Source organism: Ailuropoda melanoleuca, chromosome 10, assembly GCF_002007445.2.
Source record: "Ailuropoda melanoleuca isolate Jingjing chromosome 10, ASM200744v2, whole genome shotgun sequence".
Taxonomy (NCBI): Eukaryota; Metazoa; Chordata; class Mammalia; order Carnivora; family Ursidae; genus Ailuropoda; species Ailuropoda melanoleuca.
Window position 1 is genome coordinate 80,067,670 of NC_048227.1, and position 23,669 is coordinate 80,091,338.

The 23,669-nt window shown below is 38.8% G+C and overlaps 1 protein-coding gene and 1 pseudogene across 11 annotated transcripts in view; one reads left to right on the top strand and one right to left on the bottom strand.

The window, feature by feature from the left end:
* Window positions 1-23,669, top strand: part of EYA4 (EYA transcriptional coactivator and phosphatase 4) — a 262,796-nt gene that overhangs the window by 234,224 nt on the left and 4,903 nt on the right. For 8 of the 11 annotated variants that reach the window (XM_011228766.3, XM_019802811.2, XM_019802814.2 and 5 more), the window contains 6 exons: window positions 5,806-5,895; window positions 11,615-11,673; window positions 11,781-11,941; window positions 14,737-14,851; window positions 19,255-19,376; window positions 21,375-21,475. In XM_011228766.3, coding sequence (XP_011227068.2) covers window positions 5,806-5,895; window positions 11,615-11,673; window positions 11,781-11,941; window positions 14,737-14,851; window positions 19,255-19,376; window positions 21,375-21,475 — 648 coding nt within the window. Of the gene's footprint in view, window positions 1-5,805; window positions 5,896-11,614; window positions 11,674-11,780; window positions 11,942-14,736; window positions 14,852-19,254; window positions 19,377-21,235; window positions 21,337-21,374; window positions 21,476-23,669 lie in introns of all 11 variants that reach the window. The other 3 variants (XM_034669166.1, XM_034669169.1, XM_034669168.1) reach the window with 1 other exon arrangement.
* LOC105238907 lies at window positions 9,363-11,528 on the bottom strand (annotated as a pseudogene).

Below are 23,669 nucleotides of genomic sequence, written 5' to 3' on the forward strand. Positions count from 1 at the left end.
AGGTGCTAATCTGTTGATTTTGTCTTATTTGTACATTGGAATCACCGGAGGGCTTTGAAATTACTGATGCGTAGCTCCCACCTCAGAGAATCTGATGTCATTGGTGTGGGGTGTGGAGTAAGCAATGGGATTTTTAAACACTCTCCAGGTGTTTCTCATGTGTGGTCAAGTTTGACAGCCTCTGCATTAGACATTGTCACCACAGCCCTGGATGTCCCTGTAGCCCCACTTTCCCATAAAGCCTCACTGTTCTTATCCTGTTCTTTCAGCATCAGACTCACATTGCAGAAAACCCCACCTGACACTCTGCCCGTATCTCAACATCTGATTGTGTCCAGTGGGTCCAGCACTCTTGAATTAATTAACTCTTCCAGCTGACTATTTCAAACCTTCTCTTCCCTCAGACCTTCACAGCTCCTTCTCAATTCTGCACAAAACTCCTTCTCACTGGAGGAAAAAACAAACAAACAAACTGAAAGACTGAGAAAAATTGCTTTATCTTCACACCATAACCATATTCAGTGCCTTCTTTTTGAATCTCCATTCATGTCCTGGATCTATGCCCAATTTACTTACCCAGTAAATTGACTCTGGAAATGATCTTTTTCGTGCCTGAGTCCCCAGCTCCCCACTCTTCTGGATTATTCTTTATGCCGTATTTCATGTTGTAATGGTCCCATCAGCAGAAAAGCTTCTGGAGCCCATTTTCCAGTTGCTCCTCTCATTCTCTGCCTGTCCCTTCAAGTCAGAGGAATGACCTGCTTGCTAAATTCCTGGTTTATCTTGCTGGGGCCTCTCACGTGTGTCTGAACCAGTTGAGCATTCCATCTTTCTCAAAGTACTTGCTCCACTTCCCTTCTCTGGGGTCGTGATGCCTCACACCGCTCCACGCACGTGGACCCCCTCCTGCCTCTACGCGTGCTCTCTGCACCCTCTTCTCTGTATGGCTAGTTCCCTTACCCTGTTCAGGTTCTTAGCCTCAACTGTCACCTCCTGAGGAAGGCCTTCCCTGAACTTTATTTAAATGAACCATTGCCACCCGTCCCCATAGCCTTCTGTATCTGTCGACTGATTTTTTTTTCACCACCTGACATACTATATATTTACATGGATTTTTGTCCATTTATTTATCAGGTAGCTCATCCAGAATAATATTAACCCCATAAGGGTAGGAACTTTGCGTATTTGATTCTCTGCTCTCTACGCAGAATTTGAACACATCTGACACGTCATAGACACTCAGTGAATACATGCTAACAGAATGAGTGTTCCTGAAATCCTTCTCCAGTTCCCCCTGAGAACCCTGAAGCCCTCTGCCCATCCATCATAGAGAAACTTGTCATTTGTAAAATTGCCCTTCCGATACATGACTGAGTTTCACTTCATCCCCTGTCACTGATTAGAAGAGTTCACGTACCCTCACAGAGCCACTAGCTCTCCCTACCCTAGTTCACAGCGCTGTTGTCTTCCTCCTTCTGTAGCGAATTTGCACATCTGCCTCCGTGCCCAAAAGTCGACAAATACGCTTCCGGTCCCAAAGGAGTAACTGCTCCAAGAGCTTTAGTTCTTCTTGAAAAAAAAGTTCCTTATTTCTTTAAAAATACATAATTGCTGCCTCTCCTGAGATATTTTTACGTGGTGTCTCTAGAGGAGGAATTCCAGCTGATGGCCCAGTGCAGGGCAGAGGCCCATAGACAGACAGTCTGGCTCCAATTTATGTTCTGTGCTAACATGGCTAATAGGCATTAGTATTTTGATACAGAGAAGTGCCGTACTTGATCCTGACTTGGTTAAAAACTGGTAACATCTGGCTTAGAATCACACATTTAAGGGCCAAGAGTTATTCATTTTCTTCATCCTCCCTCCCTCGCTCTCTCTCTCTCTCTCTCTCTTTTTCCTTCTCTCTCTCTTCCCCTCCCTCTCTTAAAATATCTTGGGAATAGTTTAAGTATTTTAATAGAGCAGTACACAGAGTAAATTGGCAGAAGTTCAGTTTGCGCCATGTTAAACTCTGCTGTAGACACTTGGAACCTACTGGAACTGTTACATATGTATAATATGTATCAGAGCTTCCACAAAACCCTGTTGGTGCCCTTATTATCCCACTCCCCCCCACTCTAAGTTTTCACCGTCACTTCATTTCAGACCCTAAACTCAACACGCACTACAGTTAAACTTAAAAAAGGCAGTAACTCTTGATTCATAAGGTGCCCATAATTCTACAAACATCTCATGAAAATGAGCAAACATCTCTGTATAAAACTTGGGTTCAATCCAGAAGTATGTTTAACTCTCAAATGCCCGATAAAACCATGGAGTTGCAGGCTTTGGCAGCTCCTTCGCAGCAGTCTGGCCAAGCAGAGGATACCCACCATTGCAGACCCTTGCTAAGGCCACCTCCACCAACTTGCTGGTCATCTTTCTTGGATTTGTACATCTGTGGATTCTTTAGCTAGAAAAATGCGGTGCTGTAATCCACTTAGATTTAGCTGTCCCGGTGACTTAGTAAGCTGGGGGGGAAAAAAAACGATATTTGAAAGTAAGCCCTCACTGAACATTCTCTTAGAAACAAGATCACCACTTCTTACCGACATGGTTTTCCTTGGCTTGTGGCATGACGGTCCCGAGCCCATCTGTGCCAAGCCTTTGGCAAGGCTGACGCAACACCTCCCTTTCAACAGGCCTTGTTCTCTGGAAACCTTAGTAAAATACAGCTAGTTCACACTCCGGCAAACCTCAAACCTCAACTTTCCCAGTTAACAAATGATATTTTGCCAAAATGCTTACTAAGTCCTGGCTCTAAGTAGAGTGTGATGTGGAATCGCCATAGCCTGGAAAACCAGCGAACGACCCCTTCTAGTGACATGGTGTTGCACGCCCGTGGAGTGCTCAAATACAGTTTTCATCATACCGTGCGTTATGCTTACTTGTTAGAGAATTCATGTTGGTTTTTTTAAAAATTGTATTTGCATGCTTATCAGATGCATCAAATGCATTCTTCATGGATTTGCCTATCATGGGGAGTATAGAGAGTTATGTACTTCAGAAGCATGGAATCAGTGAAAGTAACAATCAAAGAGGAACAGTATGTTTTCTCCCAGCCTCATAAATCTGATCTATAAATGCAAAGAATGTGAGACATGAATATAAGAAATTCAGTAATTTTATTTAAAACTTAAAAAAATAAAAATTGGCACATCATAGAGAAGAATTTAACCAACCAAGTCTCCAGAAGGAAAACCTTTTAAATAGGACGTTTCTGAATCCCCATCTGAAATATATTTCTTTAGGGCAGTAATCATCAGAAACATAACGGGGTAGTGTAGAGCTCAGTTTTATTGTCCTGCATCAGTGAACATTCCTCAGAAGCAGAGAGCGTCACTAATGGAATTATATGTTTTCATGCTATAATTACATTTGATTTTTTCCTGATATTTCTATAGACTTTTTGTTCATGGTCCCATGACTAGACAGAATATTTACAAGTTTTCCATCCTCAGCCTATCCACCCCACCCCAAAAGAGAGAGACAGAGACTAGAATTAAGAATTCCTGAACAGAAAAAGACAGATGTAGAGTTTGACACAAAATTATTCAGCCTTCAGGGATTTTCTCTCAACAGCAACAAAAACATGAACAACAACAAAAGAAGTAAGGAAAAAAGACTTTCATACTTGAAGGTAACAGCAAGAGATCCTTCTGAGACACAAAATAGGCATTCCCTATTTCTGTTTTTGTTCTTGAATATTTGTTGGAGAAAAATGGAATTTATCTGGTCTTTGGGTATGTTGCTCCAAATGATCCTGTCACTGGAGGACAAATGAGTCCAGTGGGCATGTCTGGCCGACTGGAGGACATGGTACCAGGATGCCATCAAGTATGTGAACATGAACATCTGTTTTTGAAAAGAGAGTCTCTGACTATGAAATCCACAGAAATCTCTAAGGAAGTGATGCAAGCCATTAGAAAATTGTGTTGACATCCAACATATTGTTACTGCCCTGTCTTCATCTTCTCTCACTTCTCGAGTCTTCGCTTTGCTCAGCACACCTCAGTGAATTCTTTCTCAGCACTCCATTCCTATTCTCTAGGATTTAATCACTATGGAATATGAAGCTGACAGTTGCTTCAAATATGTTTACTCTAGGGTTTCCTCCTCAAAGCATTATGGAAGGGAGTCCAGGCAGAAAATTGGTTGTTGTGGTGTAGGAATGGGATGAGGAAGGGCTTCTCCTGCTAAGTGGAATAAGTTCAGAGGTATATACGAACACAGCTTGGCCTGTTGGGTTGCATATCCTTATCATAAATTGAAGTAAAGTTAACATTAATTTCCCCAAGTTTAAATACATTTTTTTGAAATGCCGTTTATTAGAACATTGAAAATACAAGTTTGGTTCTCTCTCCTCAAATCCTTACAGTCTGGCTCCTGGCCCAGCCACTCAACCCAAATCACCCTCTGAAGTCTTCCAAAATAACTTCTCAGCCAAAACCAACAGTATCCTTCTAGACTTGTCAGCTTTATTCGAAACCATATTCTTCTCCCTGCTAATACCCGTTCTGGTCTCAAATTCTGAGGCTTTGTCCCTTCCAGGTTTTCTAGTTTCTGTATCTCCAGAGGCGGACCTACTGCAGTTCACCTTTAGAGATCATTTCAACCTCCATCATTTCAAGCACAATGTTTGTGCATGAATTACTTCCTTAGCCCTATCCCTAAACTCTCCCGAGTTTTTAAAGTCTTACACCTCTGATGCCAGGTTTTTCAGCTCTGGTTAATCATGGTAAAGTACCCACCTTGGGGGCGCCTGGGTGGCTCAGTTGTTAAGCGTCTGCCTTTGGGCCAGGGCATGATCCCAGGATCCTGGGATCGAGCCTTGCATCAGGCTCCCTTCTCCGCTGGGAAGCCTGCTTCTTCCTCTCTCACTTCCCCCGCTTGTGTCCCTCTCTTGCTGGCTCTCTCTCTCTGTCAAATAAAGAAGTAAAAAATCTTCAAAAAAAAAAAAAAAAGTACCCACCTTGATCTTGGTTCTCAGCTCATTGCTGCTAGATAGTATCTTGGTTTCTGTAGACAAGAATTAAGTCACTTGCCTCCTTACTCTCCCCCTTACATTTATTAAACTTCTAAATGTATGTTTTTTCTACTTAAATTACTTTTACTGCATTAATGTTCCTTTAGTTATCCCAACCCTACCCTCTTAATTTCTAGTCAAATGCAGGTTAGACCAAACTGTATGCATATTCAAATAAATATTGCCTGTTGTTCAAAATGCAATTAATAATTGAGTGGTGGTTTTACAGTGTTCCTGTCCCACCTTCAGATGACATTTTTCTGCTCCTGTCCTACGGATACCAGACGTCCTCCTTTTCTCCCTTTCCTACTTATTATCTGTTATTCTTAAAGGATGTCCTTTCCTCTTCTGTACAAGTCTGTTCCATTCTTCAGTAGCCCATCCAAATATCTTTCTCCGAAGGACTTTCCATGGAGTACGTATAAACTGGGTCCTGTTAAGTAGCTTGTTTCCTCCTTCCTCCTCACGAACATACAGATGTATGTGGAAGTGTGTTCTAAGTTGTCGTTATGTGTGTATAAATTCCTGTAAATTCACAGATGTTATCTGTATGTTTAGTGTGGCTTAGAGTACCCTTTAGAAAGGCAACTTTTTAGCTCATTTGGAACTCTTTTGGATCCTACGTAAAAATCCATACAGTCTACTCACCCCCACCACTCACAACAATATACACTTAAAATAATCTTAATAATAAGTGGTTATTGAAATTGTACTTCATTCTATGTGTATTTTCTTTTCAGGATCCCCCCATGGCTGTAACCCTGGGACTCCGAATGGAGGAAATGATTTTTAATCTTGCTGATACACATTTATTTTTTAATGATTTAGAGGTAAGAATTGAAAAACATAGGAATGGTCATATCCCAACTATTATAATGCTTCAATGGTTTCTAATAGGCAGATAACCTCAAGAAATCTGAAAAATATTCAGCTCAATAGGATAGCAAAGTTTCTGTCAAGGGGAACAATGTATATACAAATATAAACAAAAGCTAACTTGCACTAATGAATTCTGCCTATGTACTGGCACCTGTTTAAAACAAAAATAGAAGAGGAGAAGTTTCGCTTTTCTGTCCCATACCGGACAACCCGTCTAGCACCTTTGGAGTCAACGTTAGCTTTTCCAGGTTACTAACCAGGGGATTATTTAGGTTAAATCACTGGGTACTATTCATGGTGCTGGCATGGGTCATTAAATTTTGTAGATAATCTGAAGCCTAATTTTAGACATTTCCATTCCTTATGTCCTCTGCATCTGGATAAAGCAGTGCTAGAGCTGTTTACATAGCACATCTGACTGGTTGCGTTGCATTTTTTTCTTTTGTTCTCATTTATCTTTTCATTTCCAACCTCAAAAGGAAAATAAAAACAACAACAAAATGAGAGAGCTCCCCCTCCCTCAATAGTCTCAAGACCGCTGAATAAGTACTGTAATAAGGTATATAATCTGGGTGCTAATGATCTGAGTTCTTAGGCATTCAGATGGTAAAATTTGAAGTAACTGAGTAGCTGGGCGCTGAGCAGAAGTACTTCTCAATCAAGTGCAACTGTGGTGAAATATTTTTAAGTGACATATTTACATTTATTTTTTACCACGTGGTTTCACAATGAAATAAAAGTGTTTATAATCATATTATACATGGAGAGGAAGATTGTTATTGCAGAAAACCCACCTTGTGCAGAACATTGTATATTGGATTTTCTGTTAATTGAATAATAACCTTTGAAATAAATTTATCACATTATTTCTGTAGAGGAGAAACTGTAGGGTCCACGAGCATAAAAATCACATCTAAGGTTACCTGCTAGCTAAGTGGTAAAACTGGGATTTGAAACTCTGGTGTGTCTGGCTCCAGAGGACGTATTTCTGCCCCCAGACTATGCTGAAATTAACAGAAGGGTGTGAGAAAGAAAAGCTAAATTAGTTAGTGTCTTACATAAGTTTTAAAAATTGACAAGGTCTTAAATCCAGTTTCAGCTGCACTTGAGACATAAGAGTAAAAATTCTGTTTTTTAGTATATCCCAAAAAGTATGTGCTGGAAATCTGGGTAATATCTTTTTTTTTTTTTTTTTTGGTGTTTTCTCTGCAGTGAGTCACTGTTTTTACTGGATAATAAAATTACTGTCTGTTTAAAGAGGTTTTATTTGTTTTCTTTAATGGCCAATATGAAAGATCAGTATTCCTCGGCAACTTTTCCAGTTTTAGATAATAAGAAAAAATAATCACCTCTCTGAAACCTGATTTAAATTAATCCTGCTACTTATTGGTAGTGTAGTATACAGAATGACTTTATATATACATTATAATAGAAAACACATTTTAATCTTTTTGGAACTTCAGTTTTTATATATAGCGATGACTTTTAGGATGTTTTTTTTTCTGTTGGTTAAAATGGATGAGTCTCATTTTTCTAAAGAAGATTCTAAGATTACTCATCCTTTTAAACTCATAAAAGACCAAAAACAAATTTTTATGTGGTTTTATTCAGGTTTTAGAGTTTTTATTTCATTTCATTAATTATTTTTACTAGAAATAAATGGAATAAATGACCTTTTAGCTTTTTAGTGGTACATTAGAGGCCAGATGGAATAAATTTACCACCCAGCTTTTAACAGAACAGTAAAGTGAGAAAGCGAAAGTAGCATATGATGAATTTGCAAACACTTTTAGCAAGTTTGACATGAATATTGGCATATCAGAAGCATGTGGTCAGTTATGGTGCTTTTAGAATTTTTATCTTGGATTATATACTATATAAAATATATTTTTAAAATACCCGACAGGATCTCTGGTAAAAATAGTAACTGAGAAAATATTGGTATTGACTTTCTCTTCTGATTATAGTTTTTTAGTTATGTTTTAAAATGTGATAAAAATTCCATTTGACTCAAGCACTACAACTTAGAATCCAGCAATAGCTTATCAATGAAATGATTGAGTATCTGCGTATGAATTGACTGCATTGTCATAACAAGATGCACACGTGTACATCCGGATGAAGGGTCCAGAGAAACTCAAAGGCTTATTATTGACTTTAGTGAGATAAACAAGCAGGAAAACAAATAAAATCTGAACAGCAGCTTTCAAGGTCGCTCAGTGCTGTGACATATACGTCACGATCCTTCTACGTTTGATTTTGAAAGTCAACTTGACTTTCTCCCCATTTTTCATTTCAGTAAACCTCTTGAAGGCTAAGATTGTCATGGGCTGCAGAAGCTATTTCTGCTGTTTCTGCTTCTGCTAACAAAGGGGCGAATTCCTCAAGAGAGCAACTCCATCATTAGCCTATTTTTTTTTTTTTTGGCTTCTGTTTTTAATATCTCAGGGTTCCTTTTCTTAACCCAGAAATCTAATTTGAGACTCAAATCCTTTAGTAGATACTGTAACATATGTAGTAGCAGCTGGTCTCACAGAATTCCTTAAAAGATACAAATTTAAATCCTAGTAGTCACTTCTCTGCATCCTGCCCAACTGCAGAGAAGGCAGATGCTCACACTACTTCTCCTAAGAAGAGAATGCTCTCTGTTGAAATAAAATGTTATTTCAGTTATAATAACTTCCAGAAAAGAAGGCACTGGGGAGTTCAGGTTCACGAAAGTGAGAGAAGACTGCCGTGTGGGTTATAACTGATAAAGATCAGTGACAACTTTATGGTCACCTTGCAAGACAAAATTAACAAATTTAAGATTAAAAACGGAATTATTCTACATGTTCGAGTGCTTATACTGAAATTTGTTGAAGCTAAGCATTACACTGTTTTTAGTATTTCAGGTTTTGGTCAAAAATAATTCTTGCAAAATTCCTCTGAGTGAAAACTAATTGAAGAACAATTATTTAGAATTTTCTAAAAATGTAAGTGATTGAAGTTCAGGTTTCTTTCACTGGACTGTAATCCTCAGGCAGGAGTCCAGAGTCAACAAGCATAGTTAACTAGGCATAAATTTAAAGAGAAGTTCCATTTGGAAAAATCTCAAACATAACTTCAAATATGGAGCTCATGCTCCAATAAGTTTGATATACTGATGTCCTCAGGAGTAAAAAATAAATTTAGGGGCAAAATGTACAAATTAATCATGTGAGTTAATACTTGAAATGCTAGAGGAATTTCTGTACAAATTAGGATGAGAAGGTATGAAATCTAGAAATAACTTCTAATTACCAGAGTCATGCCTAAGGATTTCCCCCACTTTTTTGTTTGTTTTTGTTTTTTAATTTATTGTACTTTATTATAAAAGAGAGACATGGAAGCTATTTACATAATGAAAGATTTCAAAACTTCAGTGGAATGAACAGCTTCACGTGATGTCATTTGGATAGTGACTGGTTTCCGTCTTCATATCTTCATACTTACCGAGAATGTCACTGTCTCTAAATAAGAAATAAGTCTTGTTGTCTAGAACTACTTTGCTGCCTCCCTATTCTGGGAGAACTTTATTTCCAATTTTCATGCTAATGATTAAATCTCTCCACCCTTTCCTTTAGAGCCCAATCCAGTAGCCACTACTGTTGCTTGCCTTACTTTTCCCTGAGATTTTTCTGGAAGCATAATGCCTCCTTTGGTTCAAGTTTGGGCTGTGCTCCTTTCCACCCATACTTACTCAAAATGGGGTAAACCCTTTCCAAATGCATGTCCCGCCCTGACTCCTGTAGCCTTGGCTTGTACCCCATTCTCCCCCCACTCCCCTCCACTCTTGAAAAAAATGTTTTCTTACAGTCCTTACCATGTAGAATATTATTTTTAATATAATTTCAACTTTGTATTAGAAAATTTATTTATTTATTTATTTATTTTAAAGATTTTATTTATTTGACAGAGAGAGACACAGCAAGAGAGGGCACAGGAGCAAGGGGAGTGGGAGAGGGAGAAGCAGGCTTCCCACTGAGCAGGGAGCGCAAGGCAGGGCTCAATCCTGGACCCTGGGATCACGCCCTGAGCCGAAGGCAACCACTTAATGACTGAGCCCCCCAGGGGTTAGAAAATTTGTGTTAGAAAATTTAACTTTGTGTTAGAAAATTTAAATGATTGTGGTAACTTTGTCAAGAACTGTCATTCATTTGTCTAAATACCTGCCATTTAGTCAACAAAGAATTGTTGAACAATTACCATGTGCCGGATTGTGCCTTAAGCGGGTGGGGGGGTATATCCAGGTGACCCAAACACCACCCTCACGGAGCTTCCACTCAGATTAAGCTTTTTGGAGCCCTTCCTTACCTATGAACATTGGTAGACATTTATTCTAAAATTACTAATTTATGTATAGTTTATGTAAATCATATGAACCTGTAATTTAACCTGAATTTTCAAGTTATATACTAAAATTGTATTGATTGGGCCACTTTCATATTTTACATTTTAAAAGAAGCCCAAATCAGCTAGATCACCCTCAAACTAAAAGAGGATCTAATATACTCAGTGTGGAAAGCTGGAGACGAGATACAAATTTTTCACTACCAGATACTTTCCAGGTCCTATAATGAATATAAATAGTGGCTGCAAAGCCCTTGTTTAGTATGGCATCTTCTTGTCAAAGTTAATAGTTTTTAAAAAGTGATTTTGAATAGTAAGCACTATGTTATACAGTCTGTGAGTATCTGAAATAATTTGAAGGGAGAAAAAGAGGCCCAAAAGGCTAAACCATACTTAATGTAAAGTTAGTAAGTACTAAGTACTTTAAATGCCCTAGCCAAATTCCACTTTCAGATCACATACTATTTTACTAGAACTTTGCAGATTATTTGAAGATAGAATAGGATCCTTAGAACAGCAAAGAAGAATTTACTTCTTATCTAGAAAAGTGACTGTTTGCTCTGAGACAGTCAGGGCAAGTGTATGGGTGCATGTACCTAAAATTTATTCTCCTCTGAGTTTGTAGCACGTTGAAGATGGTAAATCTTCATTATTTTCCTTTAATTTGTAAGTATCGTTTTCAGCTTCAAGATTTCAAAACTCGAACAAAAGGAAAAAACGATACCAACCTCTATGGTTATTTATTTTTTTTTTTTCTGTGTTAAACTACCAGGACTTTTAGAATAACATCAGCGTGGTTCTTTCATGGTGCCACCCCTGGCCCAGCAAAAGGCAGGAAGTCCCAGAAATCTCACAGGACACCATAATCATCAGGCCCCTCCATTGTTGCTCAACAAATAGCAAATAATAGTAACCACCCGAGGTTCAACCACACAAGCTGTGTGTATCTTCAGATTAGCTTTGTTTCCATACTTAAGTATACACAACAGAAATGGCTGAAAGTGAACACCAGTCATTCTTACAAAGATTCAAAAGATAATTTATTATCCATAATTTTCAGAGTAAACAATTTTAAGCTGCTTGAAAGAAATCCACATGCCATATGTTTTCAGATCCCTTTTTATGGTACTCTTCCGGATTTAAAATAGAAATGCTGCAATTTCCCCAGTTTGGCAGTGGGATAGATGGGCAAATGCTGCCACCTTCTGGCCATGGCCTGATCAAATGGAAAGATGGAAAAACCAAATACCATACAGGCCTCTTTTGAAAAACAAATAACTTTTCCAATGTTTTTAACAGGAATGTGATCAAGTTCATATAGATGATGTTTCCTCTGATGATAATGGGCAGGACTTAAGGTAAGCCATGCCTTTTAGTATGCTCTTTCCTACAGAAATTCAGCTATGGAGTTTTGCACATGTAATTATTTCTTTTATTTCTTTTTAATGTATTTTGGGTGTTGCAGTACCTACAGTTTTGCAACTGATGGCTTCCATGCAGCTGCAAGTAGTGCAAACCTTTGTTTGCCAACAGGTGTAAGAGGAGGGGTTGACTGGATGAGGAAGTTGGCTTTTCGTTACAGAAGAGTAAAAGAATTATATAACACCTACAAGAACAATGTTGGAGGTACGTGTGGCTCTTTACATCTAATAAAGATACTGGAGAGAAAGGGAGGATCTGTAGTTCTGTGTTCCATATGAGAGACTACTCTACTAGAAAATTACCAAGAGCTCCTGCTGAACTCACTGAGTCAGAATTTTAAGTTTCTCAGTTGGTGGGGGAAATCACTGTAACTGCAGAATAAAACATGCGGCTCTGCCAAAGGAGTTGGGAATTCTCTGTGCCCAGATGTTTGGTCAGGATTTACAGCAGGACATGGAAAGTTTACCCCTCTTCTGCAGACACTATTCATATAAACCAGACAGGGGGACTTATTGAGGCAGTGGGAAGACCCGTCTAAAAGCAAAGGCCCCAGTCATTAAAGCAGAGCGGTTAGTCCTCATTACCTTTCTGGAATCCTTTCCGAAATAAATATAAACAGTGCTTTATGTCATTTTGAAGACTTAAATAAGCCTATTTTATTTTTTTTAATTGCATGTTATCTGGCAGTATAACGTATAGCATTAACTGTGATTATCATGGTTATTAAATGTTCGGATACTCTGTAGGTTGTGTCTAAACTGTTTTACCTTCATCCACATATTACAGGTGATATTACAACCTGTGACGTGAAAACTGAAATCCTGAATATGTTTCTTGATAAAGTAAACCTCGTTTATTTCTGTTATTAGGATCTTAGGTCAGCAAGATCCTAAGATTAGCGATAAAGTCACATCACATTTTTCTCCCAGGGTTCTCTGTTTCTCTCTCGCTCTCTTTCTCACTTTTGAAAGGATGATTGAGGAGCTTACATCAGAATCTAAAATTGAATGATAAGTTAAATGTACTTATGCATAGTATATATATGTATATTTATATACATATCATAGAATATAGTAAATAACATTTTCATCTGTAGTGTGTATATGACATGTGCCACACACCATGGGGGTGGGGGGCTGTGTGTCTGTTCATCTTGTATCCCCAGTGTCTACTGAGTCTTAAGGTACATAATAGATGCCCAGTAGACACTCAGTAGCTACAAGAGAACAAAAAGCATGTGCAACCATAGACAATAGCAATGTTATTATTATGGTTGTTAGAACCAAAAAGGGCTCTTAGAAATAGGAGATCTTCCTTCCCAAATGAGAAATAGGCCCCAGCAGGACAGACAACTCTAGTTTTCTAATCCACTCTAATGCTCTAGATAAGACACTTCGGTAAAATCAGACAAACAGTATATAGTGTTTAAGTTCAACTGTGGGTAACATGTTTAATTTTAAAATAAATATCCCCTTGAGAAATCTGAAGTAATTTTTATTTAGGTACGGCATTGTTTCCCTCATGAAGGGTATTAAAGCTATGTAGAAACTAAAAGATTACTACTAAATAATATTAGAGCTTTAGAAGTTTAAGTGCTGACATGCAAGTCCATTTCCTGTGCTCTGTTAGTATCCCTTTATTGAAATAAGGACAAATGGGAGTTGCCAGAAATGATACATTTTGATTTAAAAAATCATCCCCCTGTATATGTGCTCCTAATATTCTGAAATACGATTTAAATAAGAAACTTCTTTTTAGCAGATTTGCATGATCTTGTTTTATCATAGAACAAGGCCTCTTTATTTATTTATTTACTAACTAAGCTCCATGCAAAGAGTGGAGCCTGACTTGGGGCTCGATCTCACAACCCTGAGATAAGGACCTGAGCTGAGATCAAGAGTCAGACGCTCAAACCGCTGAGCGAGCCAGGCGCCCATAAACAAGGGCTTTTTACATAAAAACATTAGTATGTCTACTTGTTTTCTTATCCCCACATCAGTGCAGTTTTAACCGTTGTTTATAACTTGTGTCACATACTTCAGACTTTTAAACACAATTCTTTGTTTTTTTTTTAAAGATTTTATTTATTTGACTGAGAGAGAGACAGCGAGAGGGAACACAAGGTGGGGGGAGGGAGAAGCAGGCTTCCCACCGAACAGGAAGCCCAATGCAGGGCTTGATTCTAGGACCCTGGGATCATAACCTGAGCCGAAGGCAGATGCTTAATGATTGAGCCACCCAGGTGCCCCCTAAACACAATTCTTAACTTCTTTTTAGAAAGCAGAGTATTTGTGGGGCACCTGGGTGGCACAGTCGTTAAGCGTCTGCCTTCGGCTCAGGGCGTGATCCCAGCGTTCTGGGATCGACCCATGTCAGGCTCCTCAGCTAGGAGCCTGCTTCTTCCTCTCCCACTCCCCCCTGCTTGTGCTCCCTCTCTCGCTGGCTGTCTCTATCTCTGTCAAATAAATAAATAAAATCTTAAAAAAAAAAAAAACAACGCAGAGTATTTGTGATAACTTCAGTGCTAGTAGCTACGTATGATAATGTCAGTATTATTGCTTAAAAGTGGTAATGATTGTGATTATTAAGAAGTGAAACATTTTCAGACAGTCAGAGTGTTTGAGGTTTGCCCTAGTCTTGTCGACCCCAGCTTCTTCTCCAGACCTATCATATCACTGTCTTTTGGAGTGGGACCCCCGGCAGGGAGCGGTCGAAGCCTCTCAGGTGATTGCATCCACTGTGCCAGATTCTAGGTTCAGTGAGAGCAGAGCCTGGGACCCCCTTTTTCACTGTTAAATCCCCGGTGTTTGGCCCAGGACCTGAAATCTAGAAGCTGTTCAGTAAATATCTGAATGAATGAATAGATAATCAGTTCTTAAATGAAAGATCACTATTGATATAAATCTGTTTCTGACATGATATACTAGGCAGAAGGGAGACCAAGCTAGGTATTCCTGAAATTTTTCATCGCTTAATTCTGCCTTGTTTTTTGGTTGCAGGACTCCTTGGCCCTGCCAAGAGAGATGCATGGCTACAGTTAAGGGCAGAGATCGAAGGTCTGACAGACTCCTGGCTAACAAATGCACTTAAATCTTTATCAATTATTAGTACTAGGTAAGTGGTATTGTTTCAGTTTCTGTATTTATTGTATTGAAGATGTAGATGTAATAGTATAACGTATCCAAACCCTTTCATTACTAGAGTATTTTAGAATTCAAGGGACCTAACAATTCATTGAATCAAGCGATTTTCAATGTATGTGGGGGGGGTGTTTGGGGGCAGAGCATGGGAGTTGCTGCTTCTCAGAATAACTAGGAGATCCCTTGTCTTTCCCCTTCTTTCTACATTACTACTGGTAATCTCCACAGGAAGGTCATGTGACTTACAATTTAAAAAAGGGGGGAAAATCAGCACCCTGTTGGTTGCAAAGTATAGGAAATGGTGAAAAAAAATAGTTTACACACAGACTGCATGTTTTTAAGTGCTTTGGCCTATTATAGATAATACACATAATTTAAATGCAACAAAGTAGCTAGAGAAAGCTCTTTGAAAAACTTGTGACCTTTGTTGTTTGAGCTAAACAGTGAAATACTGACTTACTAGCATAGATAATAGAACAGAGTAGACTTGTAACTAGTTGAACACCATGTGCCATAAATGCTAGTTCATGAAGTAATATAAATCTGGAAAGTGATAGCTAGTTAGGGCAGGGATGGATCTTTACATTATCCCATTCCCTAATTTTATTTCTGAGTTAGGAGGAAAAATAAGAGCATGTGTAACCAACCTGTGGGTAGCCCGAATTCAGAGAGAGGTAATACTCGGACTGATTGAATCAGGATACAGAAAGCCTTGGCAGGGTAAAAGGAGCATCCAGGATTAGAATATGGAAGCCAGCGGGTAGACATCCAATCCTGCACGTGGCTTCCAGCCGCCACATGACCAGCAACTACACCGACTGATACCAGAAAGTGTAAGTGGGTGGATGGAAGTGGGTAGGAAGCTGCAGATATCCTGGGTCAGGCTGGGGAAGCCAGACCAGAGTACTTTGCTCAGTTCTGGGCACCTCATTCCAATAAGGGCTGTGGCATATTTGAAACATCTTGTGTCCGGCAAAGTGGCCAGAGGGGTTTTAGGCTGAGGATACTACATGAAAGGAACAGTTGGAGGGAGGAACCAAGGAGTTTCATCAGAAGGAGGGTCCTATGTGGAACAAGATTACCAGTTTCAACCGTTGGAGATGTTAGGCTGAAAGTAAATTGCATTTCTCTCTGGTCTGTAAAGGAGAAAATTAGGATGGATGACTGGGAATCCTAGGAAGGAAATTTCTGGCTCTGTGGAAGGAAGAACTGTCTCATAATTGAAGCTGTTTTAAAATGGGACTTGCTGACTTGTGATGTGTAACTGGTGCTACAGAGACGAAAGGTCAAGGAAGCTAGGACGTGAGGGGTCCTGAGTCCCTGCAATTGTGTGTAAAATGTAGTAGAATGTGCATTTCTCTGAGGAGGAGGAGGTCAGCAGCTTTCATTATTTATAAAAGAGGTCTCTTAGATGCTTAAAAACCAAGGGTTATTTCAGAGTTGTATAGATTATGTGTTATGTATAATATAGAGACGTTATTATTACACACCGGCCTTAAGCAACTACATGGGTACGTGGTTTTAAGAAATAAAGGTGTAACAAGGAGAAGGGAAAAAATAAGTCATTACACACTGGAGATTTAAGCACCTTGAAATTTGCCAAGTCATCCACATGGAGGACCCTACTGGTAATTTTTACAAACTGTCCAGGAGAACAGAAACTTCTACAAAACTTGGCTCAAGTACGTGTCCGAGCCTTAGCTAAGTTTGCGCCCTCCTGCTTTAACTCTTCTCCTGTGAATATAGTCAAAGGTCATAATCAAATGTGTAGGAAATTTTTCTATGTAAGGCATGATTTATAACATTTAGAAATCAAACCATTCCAGGTGAGCTAACTTTCAAAACATGATGTTACAGCCACATGTGATTTTCACACATTATATTTTGTGGGGAAAGGGGAACTAATAGGTAATATGACATAAATGAATAGGCTCATGATACAAACAAGTGAAAAAGTAGAAGAAAAAATTATATATATATAGTATGGTACTAATGAGAAAAAAGTCTATACACAAATTCTTTTTTTTTTTTAATTTTTATTATGTTAGTCACCATAACTACATCCTTGGTTTTTGATGTAAAGTTCCATGATTCATTGTTTGCATATTACACCCAGTGCTCCATGCAATACGTCCCCTCCTTAATACCCATCATCGGCCTATCCCAGTCCCCCACCTCCCTCCCCTCTGAAGCCCTCAGTTTGTTTCCCAGAGTCCACAGTCTCTCGTGGTTTATTCCCCCTTCTGTTTACCTACCCCGCCTTCATTCTTCCCATCCTTCTCCTACCGATCTCCCTGCTATTTCTTATGTTCCATAAATGAGTTCTGAAAGTAAACACACAAAACAGCTAGAGTAGTTCCTCTCTGCTCTCTGGATAGCTAAATAATTGACGCTGTTCATGCTCTTGATATTTGCCCAAATTTCACAAATGTCTATACATGCAATCTATAAATATATGCAGTGTTTGTAATTAAAAGTTACAATGCAGGGGCGCCTGGGTGGCTCAGTCATTAAGCATCTGCCTTCGGCCCAGGACGTGATCCCAGGGTCCTGGGATCGAGTCCCACATCAGGCTCCTCCGCTGGGAGCCTGCTTCTTCCTCTCCCACCCCCCCTGCTTGTGTTCCTTCTCTCGCTGCCTGCCTCTCTCGCTGTCAAATAAACAAATAAAATCTTTAAAAAAAAATAAAAATAAAACAATAAAAGTTACAATGCATTGTAAATTGAATATTAAATATATGCGATGTTTGCAATTTATAAATCTGTAATTTATATACAAGGTTTGTAATTTAAAAATGAAATGATATAACTCCAAGTATCACTCAGTATCAGTGGCAAAGCTAAATTTCAAAATATTACTTCAATACAGTAATGGGTTTGTGTATTATGCTTAATAATCTGCCATCATTCGGGGCGTTTCTGTCTAATAACAGGCGAATCGCTTTCCAAGTCTTTATTGCCTTATCGGCAACATTAAGGATTGTACTGGTGATACTGACTAAACTTCTGCCTCTAGAAGGCTTTGTTTCTTTATCCCATATAAGTGAGAACCTCATCACGCGTTTCCAGAAGTCAGAGCTCCCATTACAAAATCAGGTTATTTATGGAAATAATTTAGAGTGAAAATGTTTTAAAAGCCTGTAATTACAAAGGTTTTTTAAATTGTTTTTTTAATAAATTGCAGTTTTTCTTTACATAGGATATGTCTAAAGAATATAAAGCATAATATTAAGTGCACTTGGGGGTAAGCATCTACATACCCATGGAAAGTAGGCACTCAACTTGCTATTCTAACTTCGAACTTCTAACCAGCCTTCTGAAAATCAATCTAGAGAATTCTAGAGAATCTTTTTTGGGGCCCTCACTAATAAGCATTAAGGTCTTGTGCTACAAAATACCAACAGAGAAAGGTCCATACCTATATGCCTTCTGAGTCCCAATTTGATGTGTGTGGTTTGAGCCCCTCAAGGCAGGACAGTTCAATTTTTTCATAATCCACAAGGAAGGACCATAGTCCATTCTTTCCAGATCTCTGCCTCACAGTTTCCACTCTCTTGGTGTTTCCATTATCTCCCCCACAGTATTACCATGAAAGAAACAGCTGTAAGTTGTAAAATGGGACACTGTCCCTGTCAAAGAGTAGGGCCTTTATAGATGGATTAAAACTGGACCCACTAACTGCAGTTGGCCCTTTGTTGTTGTTGAGAAGGAGATCCAGGGATTCACCTCTTCCAGATTAAATAAGGGTCCTCTCCATTCTTACTTCTTCGGGATCCCCATCTGTCAGCCCCCTTGATTGGAACACTGGACTGTTTCTCCCACGGAATCCAAAAAGTCCTCTTACCCATCCCATCACCTGCTTTCTGCCTATGTCTACTACTTTTCCAGGCTCTTCTAATCCTGGGACATAGACTCTTACCACCCTAAAAAAATACCTCGTCTGGATACTTGTAAAACTTAGAGCTGAACTATCCCTCTGAAAACCTTCCTGTGATTGCTACCAGCTGGGGTAGGTGTTCTTCTCTGAGGTTCCACAGAAACCTGAGGAGATCTTTATTACAGAACATATTTCATATTGCAGGTGTCTATTTCCTTGTCTCTCTCCTATCTGCCTTGTGACCTGGGATGCGGCGGGGACAAAAACGTCATTCATCCTTGACTTCTTTTTGCCTTCTTGCAGCCCTTCCCGCATTCGGGGATATATCCCTAGCCCGTCCTGGTGCCGGCCAGGTAGCAGGCACTCCATTAGTAACTGTTGAAAGTTAGCAGGGCCCATTGGTTATGGAATTGAAAGACCCCAGTGATCATTTTAAAATCTGCACCGTTAGAAATCATTTAGTATTAGAAAACAATTATGCGTATTTCCTCCCTGTCTTAGGAGTAACTGCGTAAATGTCTTGGTAACGACAACCCAGCTGATCCCAGCACTCGCGAAGGTTCTCCTCTATAGTTTAGGAGGTGCTTTCCCCATTGAGAATATTTACAGTGCAACTAAAATAGGTAAGAGAATTCTTTCTAACTCTGTATGAAATGTGTTCACATCTGTGTCTTGGGAGATTTTCTTAATATGTCTCTCTGCATGATTCCCTCTTTTATCAATTCTGCTATTAGAATATCACATAAATTTGAATAGAGCTCAGATAACAAAGTAGCCTGTGACTTATTGTACATGTGCAAATTTTATGGAAACTGTTGCCTAGTGAAATTCTGAATTCAGTATCTGGACAATTCTGTTTACTTATGTATTTGTATTTATCTTTCATTACAGCACCTGTTTTCAAAATAACAGAGTGTCTTTGGCCATGGTACTTAATATCTTAGTTAGCATGATATATGATACTGCATCTTGGTAGATGCAATAATCTGGATGTAAGATAAAAATGCTATGTTGGCATTACAGGGGAGTCTAGATGGATGCAGTAGTATCCTTAATTCCAGAAAAAAATAATCTCATGAATTATAGCTCACGAATGGCTGGAAATCCACATTTCCAACAGTGTTCTATAGTAATCAAAGACTACAGCCTTGTTTATGTGCTTACTGTCTGCGGAGCTGTCTTTGACTTGAAGTGCCTCTCACAAACTATGTCTCTAATAATCTTTCAAAAACAGAGCTTCCTATCCTTTGCCGTCCTGGAAGAGTTAAAGGCAAACAGCTCCCATATTGCACTGTCTTGTCAAGGAAATGCCCGGGGAAATGTGTTGTATAATGTGCCCCGCAGGTCAGCAAACTTAGGCTCTGGCACCTTAACAAGAGCTCAGAATCCCAAAATCCCCTACCAAAAATAACCTGCCCTGGGCCTCGCCGAGTTTTGATATTGGCACCAGCTAAAAAGAGGCCCCAGTTGCAGCTGTTTCAGGAGTATAGTTAAAGAGGGCCTCTATAAGCTTTCATAATGTAAATCCCACATTGTCATACGCACTGCAGCTCAGAGCCCTGATGCCAGTCCCACTCATTCATTACAGAATTGTATGTATTTATGCTAGCAGGATTAACCTATCACACTTTATTTTGCATTTTGACACGTCAAATAATTTTACAACGGCATAAACATTTCTTCTAGCAAGGACAATATTCTTTTTTACTGGCCAAATCGTTCCTTATATTTAATCTGAAAAAACAATCCTTTTTACTTTTCCCTTTACGCTAGTATTTTTTGGCGTTCTGAACTATCAGATTAAGAAAGAAATGCAAAAAAAAAAAAAAAAAAGCCATGACTGCATGAACATTCTGAGAATGAAATTCAGAGAATTATGCCAGTGTTGTAAAACGAAGAGCATGTAGAAATTCCACCGTGTTATTCCCATAGTGCAATCAGAGGAGACAGGTGTCTGCAGTGCTGTGGTCCAGACAGCACCCTTAGTACAATTAATCCGAGCAGACTAGCTCCCAGCCACTTGAAGAAAGGAGTTGTTTATCAAGGTAAATCCACATCTTAGTATTTCCTCTTTCCTTATAGGTGAACCTTCAGTTTTTTTCAGTAGTATTTCTAGCTGACTTGTCTATACTACTTAAACTAGATAAAATTTGATACACAGAATTAAACAAATAAATGTTTGAACTCATAGTTGCTTGTAAAGTTGTTCCAGTATTCTTTTGGTGGTGTAAAAGATGCTAACATTTTCTCTGGGTCAAATGTTTAACCCTACTGACCTTTTTGAAGTGTGAAACCCATTCGTTTAATCATCTGTCCCAAGTAGAGACTTACGTGATTCAAACATATTTGTTGATTTCATAAACCCAGAGGTTGCAAGCTAGTTTAAGTGATTGACGTTCAAGAGTGATTAACCTAACGCTTTATGAACCTTCAGGTTAATGAAGGCAATGGCTGGAAGAGTAAGCAGTGCATTGTTTTTCAGGCAAGGAAAGCTGTTTTGAGCGTATAGTTTCCAGATTTGGCACTAACATAACTTATGTTGTGATTGGAGATGGCCGAGATGAGGAGCATGCCGCTAACCAGGTAACTTCACTCTGAACTTTATCTCATTTATCTTCCAGGAAAAGAAAGTTGCTTTGAACGAATAATGCAAAGGTTTGGCAGAAAAGTAGTGTATGTTGTAATTGGGGATGGTGTAGAAGAAGAACAGGCAGCAAAAAAGGTAACCTGTCTCAAACACTGTTGGTGTGATCCTTCTAATGCAAGCTTTTGTGTTTGCATTCCTCTAGTGTGGCCCAGGGGCAGCTTGACAAATTATTGAAATTGATAGATGCAAAGCAGTAAGAGCGTGAGAAGGTCAATACTGACATTCAAATAAACCATTTGGAGTCTAGCGTTTTTTGCCTGAAATTTGATAGGAAATGTGTGAAAATTTAGTCTAAGTGTGTGTGTGTGTGCGTGTGTGTGTAATGCACACAGATATGGCAGTCTTTGAAAAGGTGGTGGAAGACAACCATTTTAAAGTCTAACCTGATAAGTTTAATGAGCTCCACAGAAATCATATGAATGGCTCTGTTCTTACCCCTTTGCTCACCCACCTTTTATGCCAATGGTCCTTGTGAGTGCCTTGTAGTAAGTGTGCTCCATGATGATAAATGCTAAGGATAGATTTAATAGCTGAAGAAAAAAAACTCTTGCTAGAGGATTTAATAAATGCTGTTGGAATGGCATGTATTGTTCAAACCCTTTGGTGCCAACTTGTCATAGAGACTTAGAGGCAGTATGCCTTATATTTTCTACAAGAGTGTTGCCGGCCTCAGTGAACCGTTAGTACTCAGTTGAAGCCAAGCAGCTGGCATTGAACATATTCAGGAAATCTCATAGACCCTAGGTATTTAAATAAGCCTTTTCATTTGGCCCATATTTTTGAAGAAGAAATTAAGGTAGTTAAAAACCATTAAATGATTGGCCCAAGATCAAAAGAAGGAGGCTACCAGGATTGGTCCTAGACACCAAACTATCAGTTGACACAACACTGAGATCTAATGCTTCCTTCACGGAAGGGTCACAAATATCATCTAGCCAGGATTAAAATCATAAAATTTATAAAATAAGGCAAAATGATAATTGCTATTTTTAAACAGTGAATATCAGCTTATATTGTTTTACATAGAAAGAATGTTGTCGTTATCCTGAGGAGATCTCAAATCATCATCTAATAAAGCCTTCACTAGACACTTACATGTTCTAGAATGTTTACCTGATTTCTATTTTCCAAACTAAATACATAAATGAGTTTTTAAGAAAAGTTTATAGCTAGCTATACTAGAAAGATAAAAGAAGGGGCTTTGGTTTGTAGATAATTCAAATCGAACAAAGTGAAGAAAGCGAAAGGGCTTCTACTTTAGAAGGTTTGGTGAAGTGCTGGAAGCCATAATGGAAAAATTCCATGCTTTTCCATAATATGAAGTGAACTGCTGCAGGTTCTGACTCCTACAGACCTCTTGGTCTTAATTATTAGCAGCATCAGTGACCCAAGACAGCGCACTGGCCCCTAGGACATTCTGTGTAAGGTCAGAGATGCAGCCTCAAGAAACACAACTTTCGTTGCTGACTGCTACTTAGAAATCCTTCCAGTTGCTACACAGTTTAAGTATTATTCGGAGTTTGTCCATGTCCAGAGTCCCTGCTGTTTCGATCTTTCTTATTGGCAGCATCATGACACACAGCACGTAGTCAATGCAGCCAGTGCAGCAGACATTTTGCGTGTCTTTTAGACTATGTGAAATTCACACATATCTAGGTCAGAGCCATATAAATTCGCTCTTCCAAACCAGGAACATTATATGCCTTTGAAAATGAAAATTTATAAATTCCACACCATTTATCCATGGTGTGAAAACAGGACTTGGCACCCCAGTTGTTAGACCCTCTGCTTTACCCCTGAAACTTCAGGAGAAAAAGGCGTGACTCCAAGTGGACGAGAACCTTGTTAGAATGCTATTTCCAAATGGTTGTTTATGTAGGTATAGTTTTGGTGATGGTGAAGGCTTACAGTTCTATTTTGAAACACAGGTGGCTGGTTCCTCTAGTATCCAGGATGCATGCTTTGCTTTGGATGTGGCTGTAATCGCATGCACAGAAATTTAAAGTACTATTTTGTTATTATAAATAGATCTGAGCTGAATGACAAAGAAAAAAGGTTACTTCTAGGTGAATTTCTGTGCTTTAATTGGATCTAGAAACGTTTCATTTGCAAATTTAAGAAGAAATTTCAAAGTTTAAGAATTAATGTATAACCACACCCCCCTATAGAAATATATAATGTGAGCCATTATTGTAATTTTAAGTTTTCTGGAAGTTGCATTTTTTTTAAAAAGAGGTAGAATGAATTTTAGTAATATATTTTAACCTAA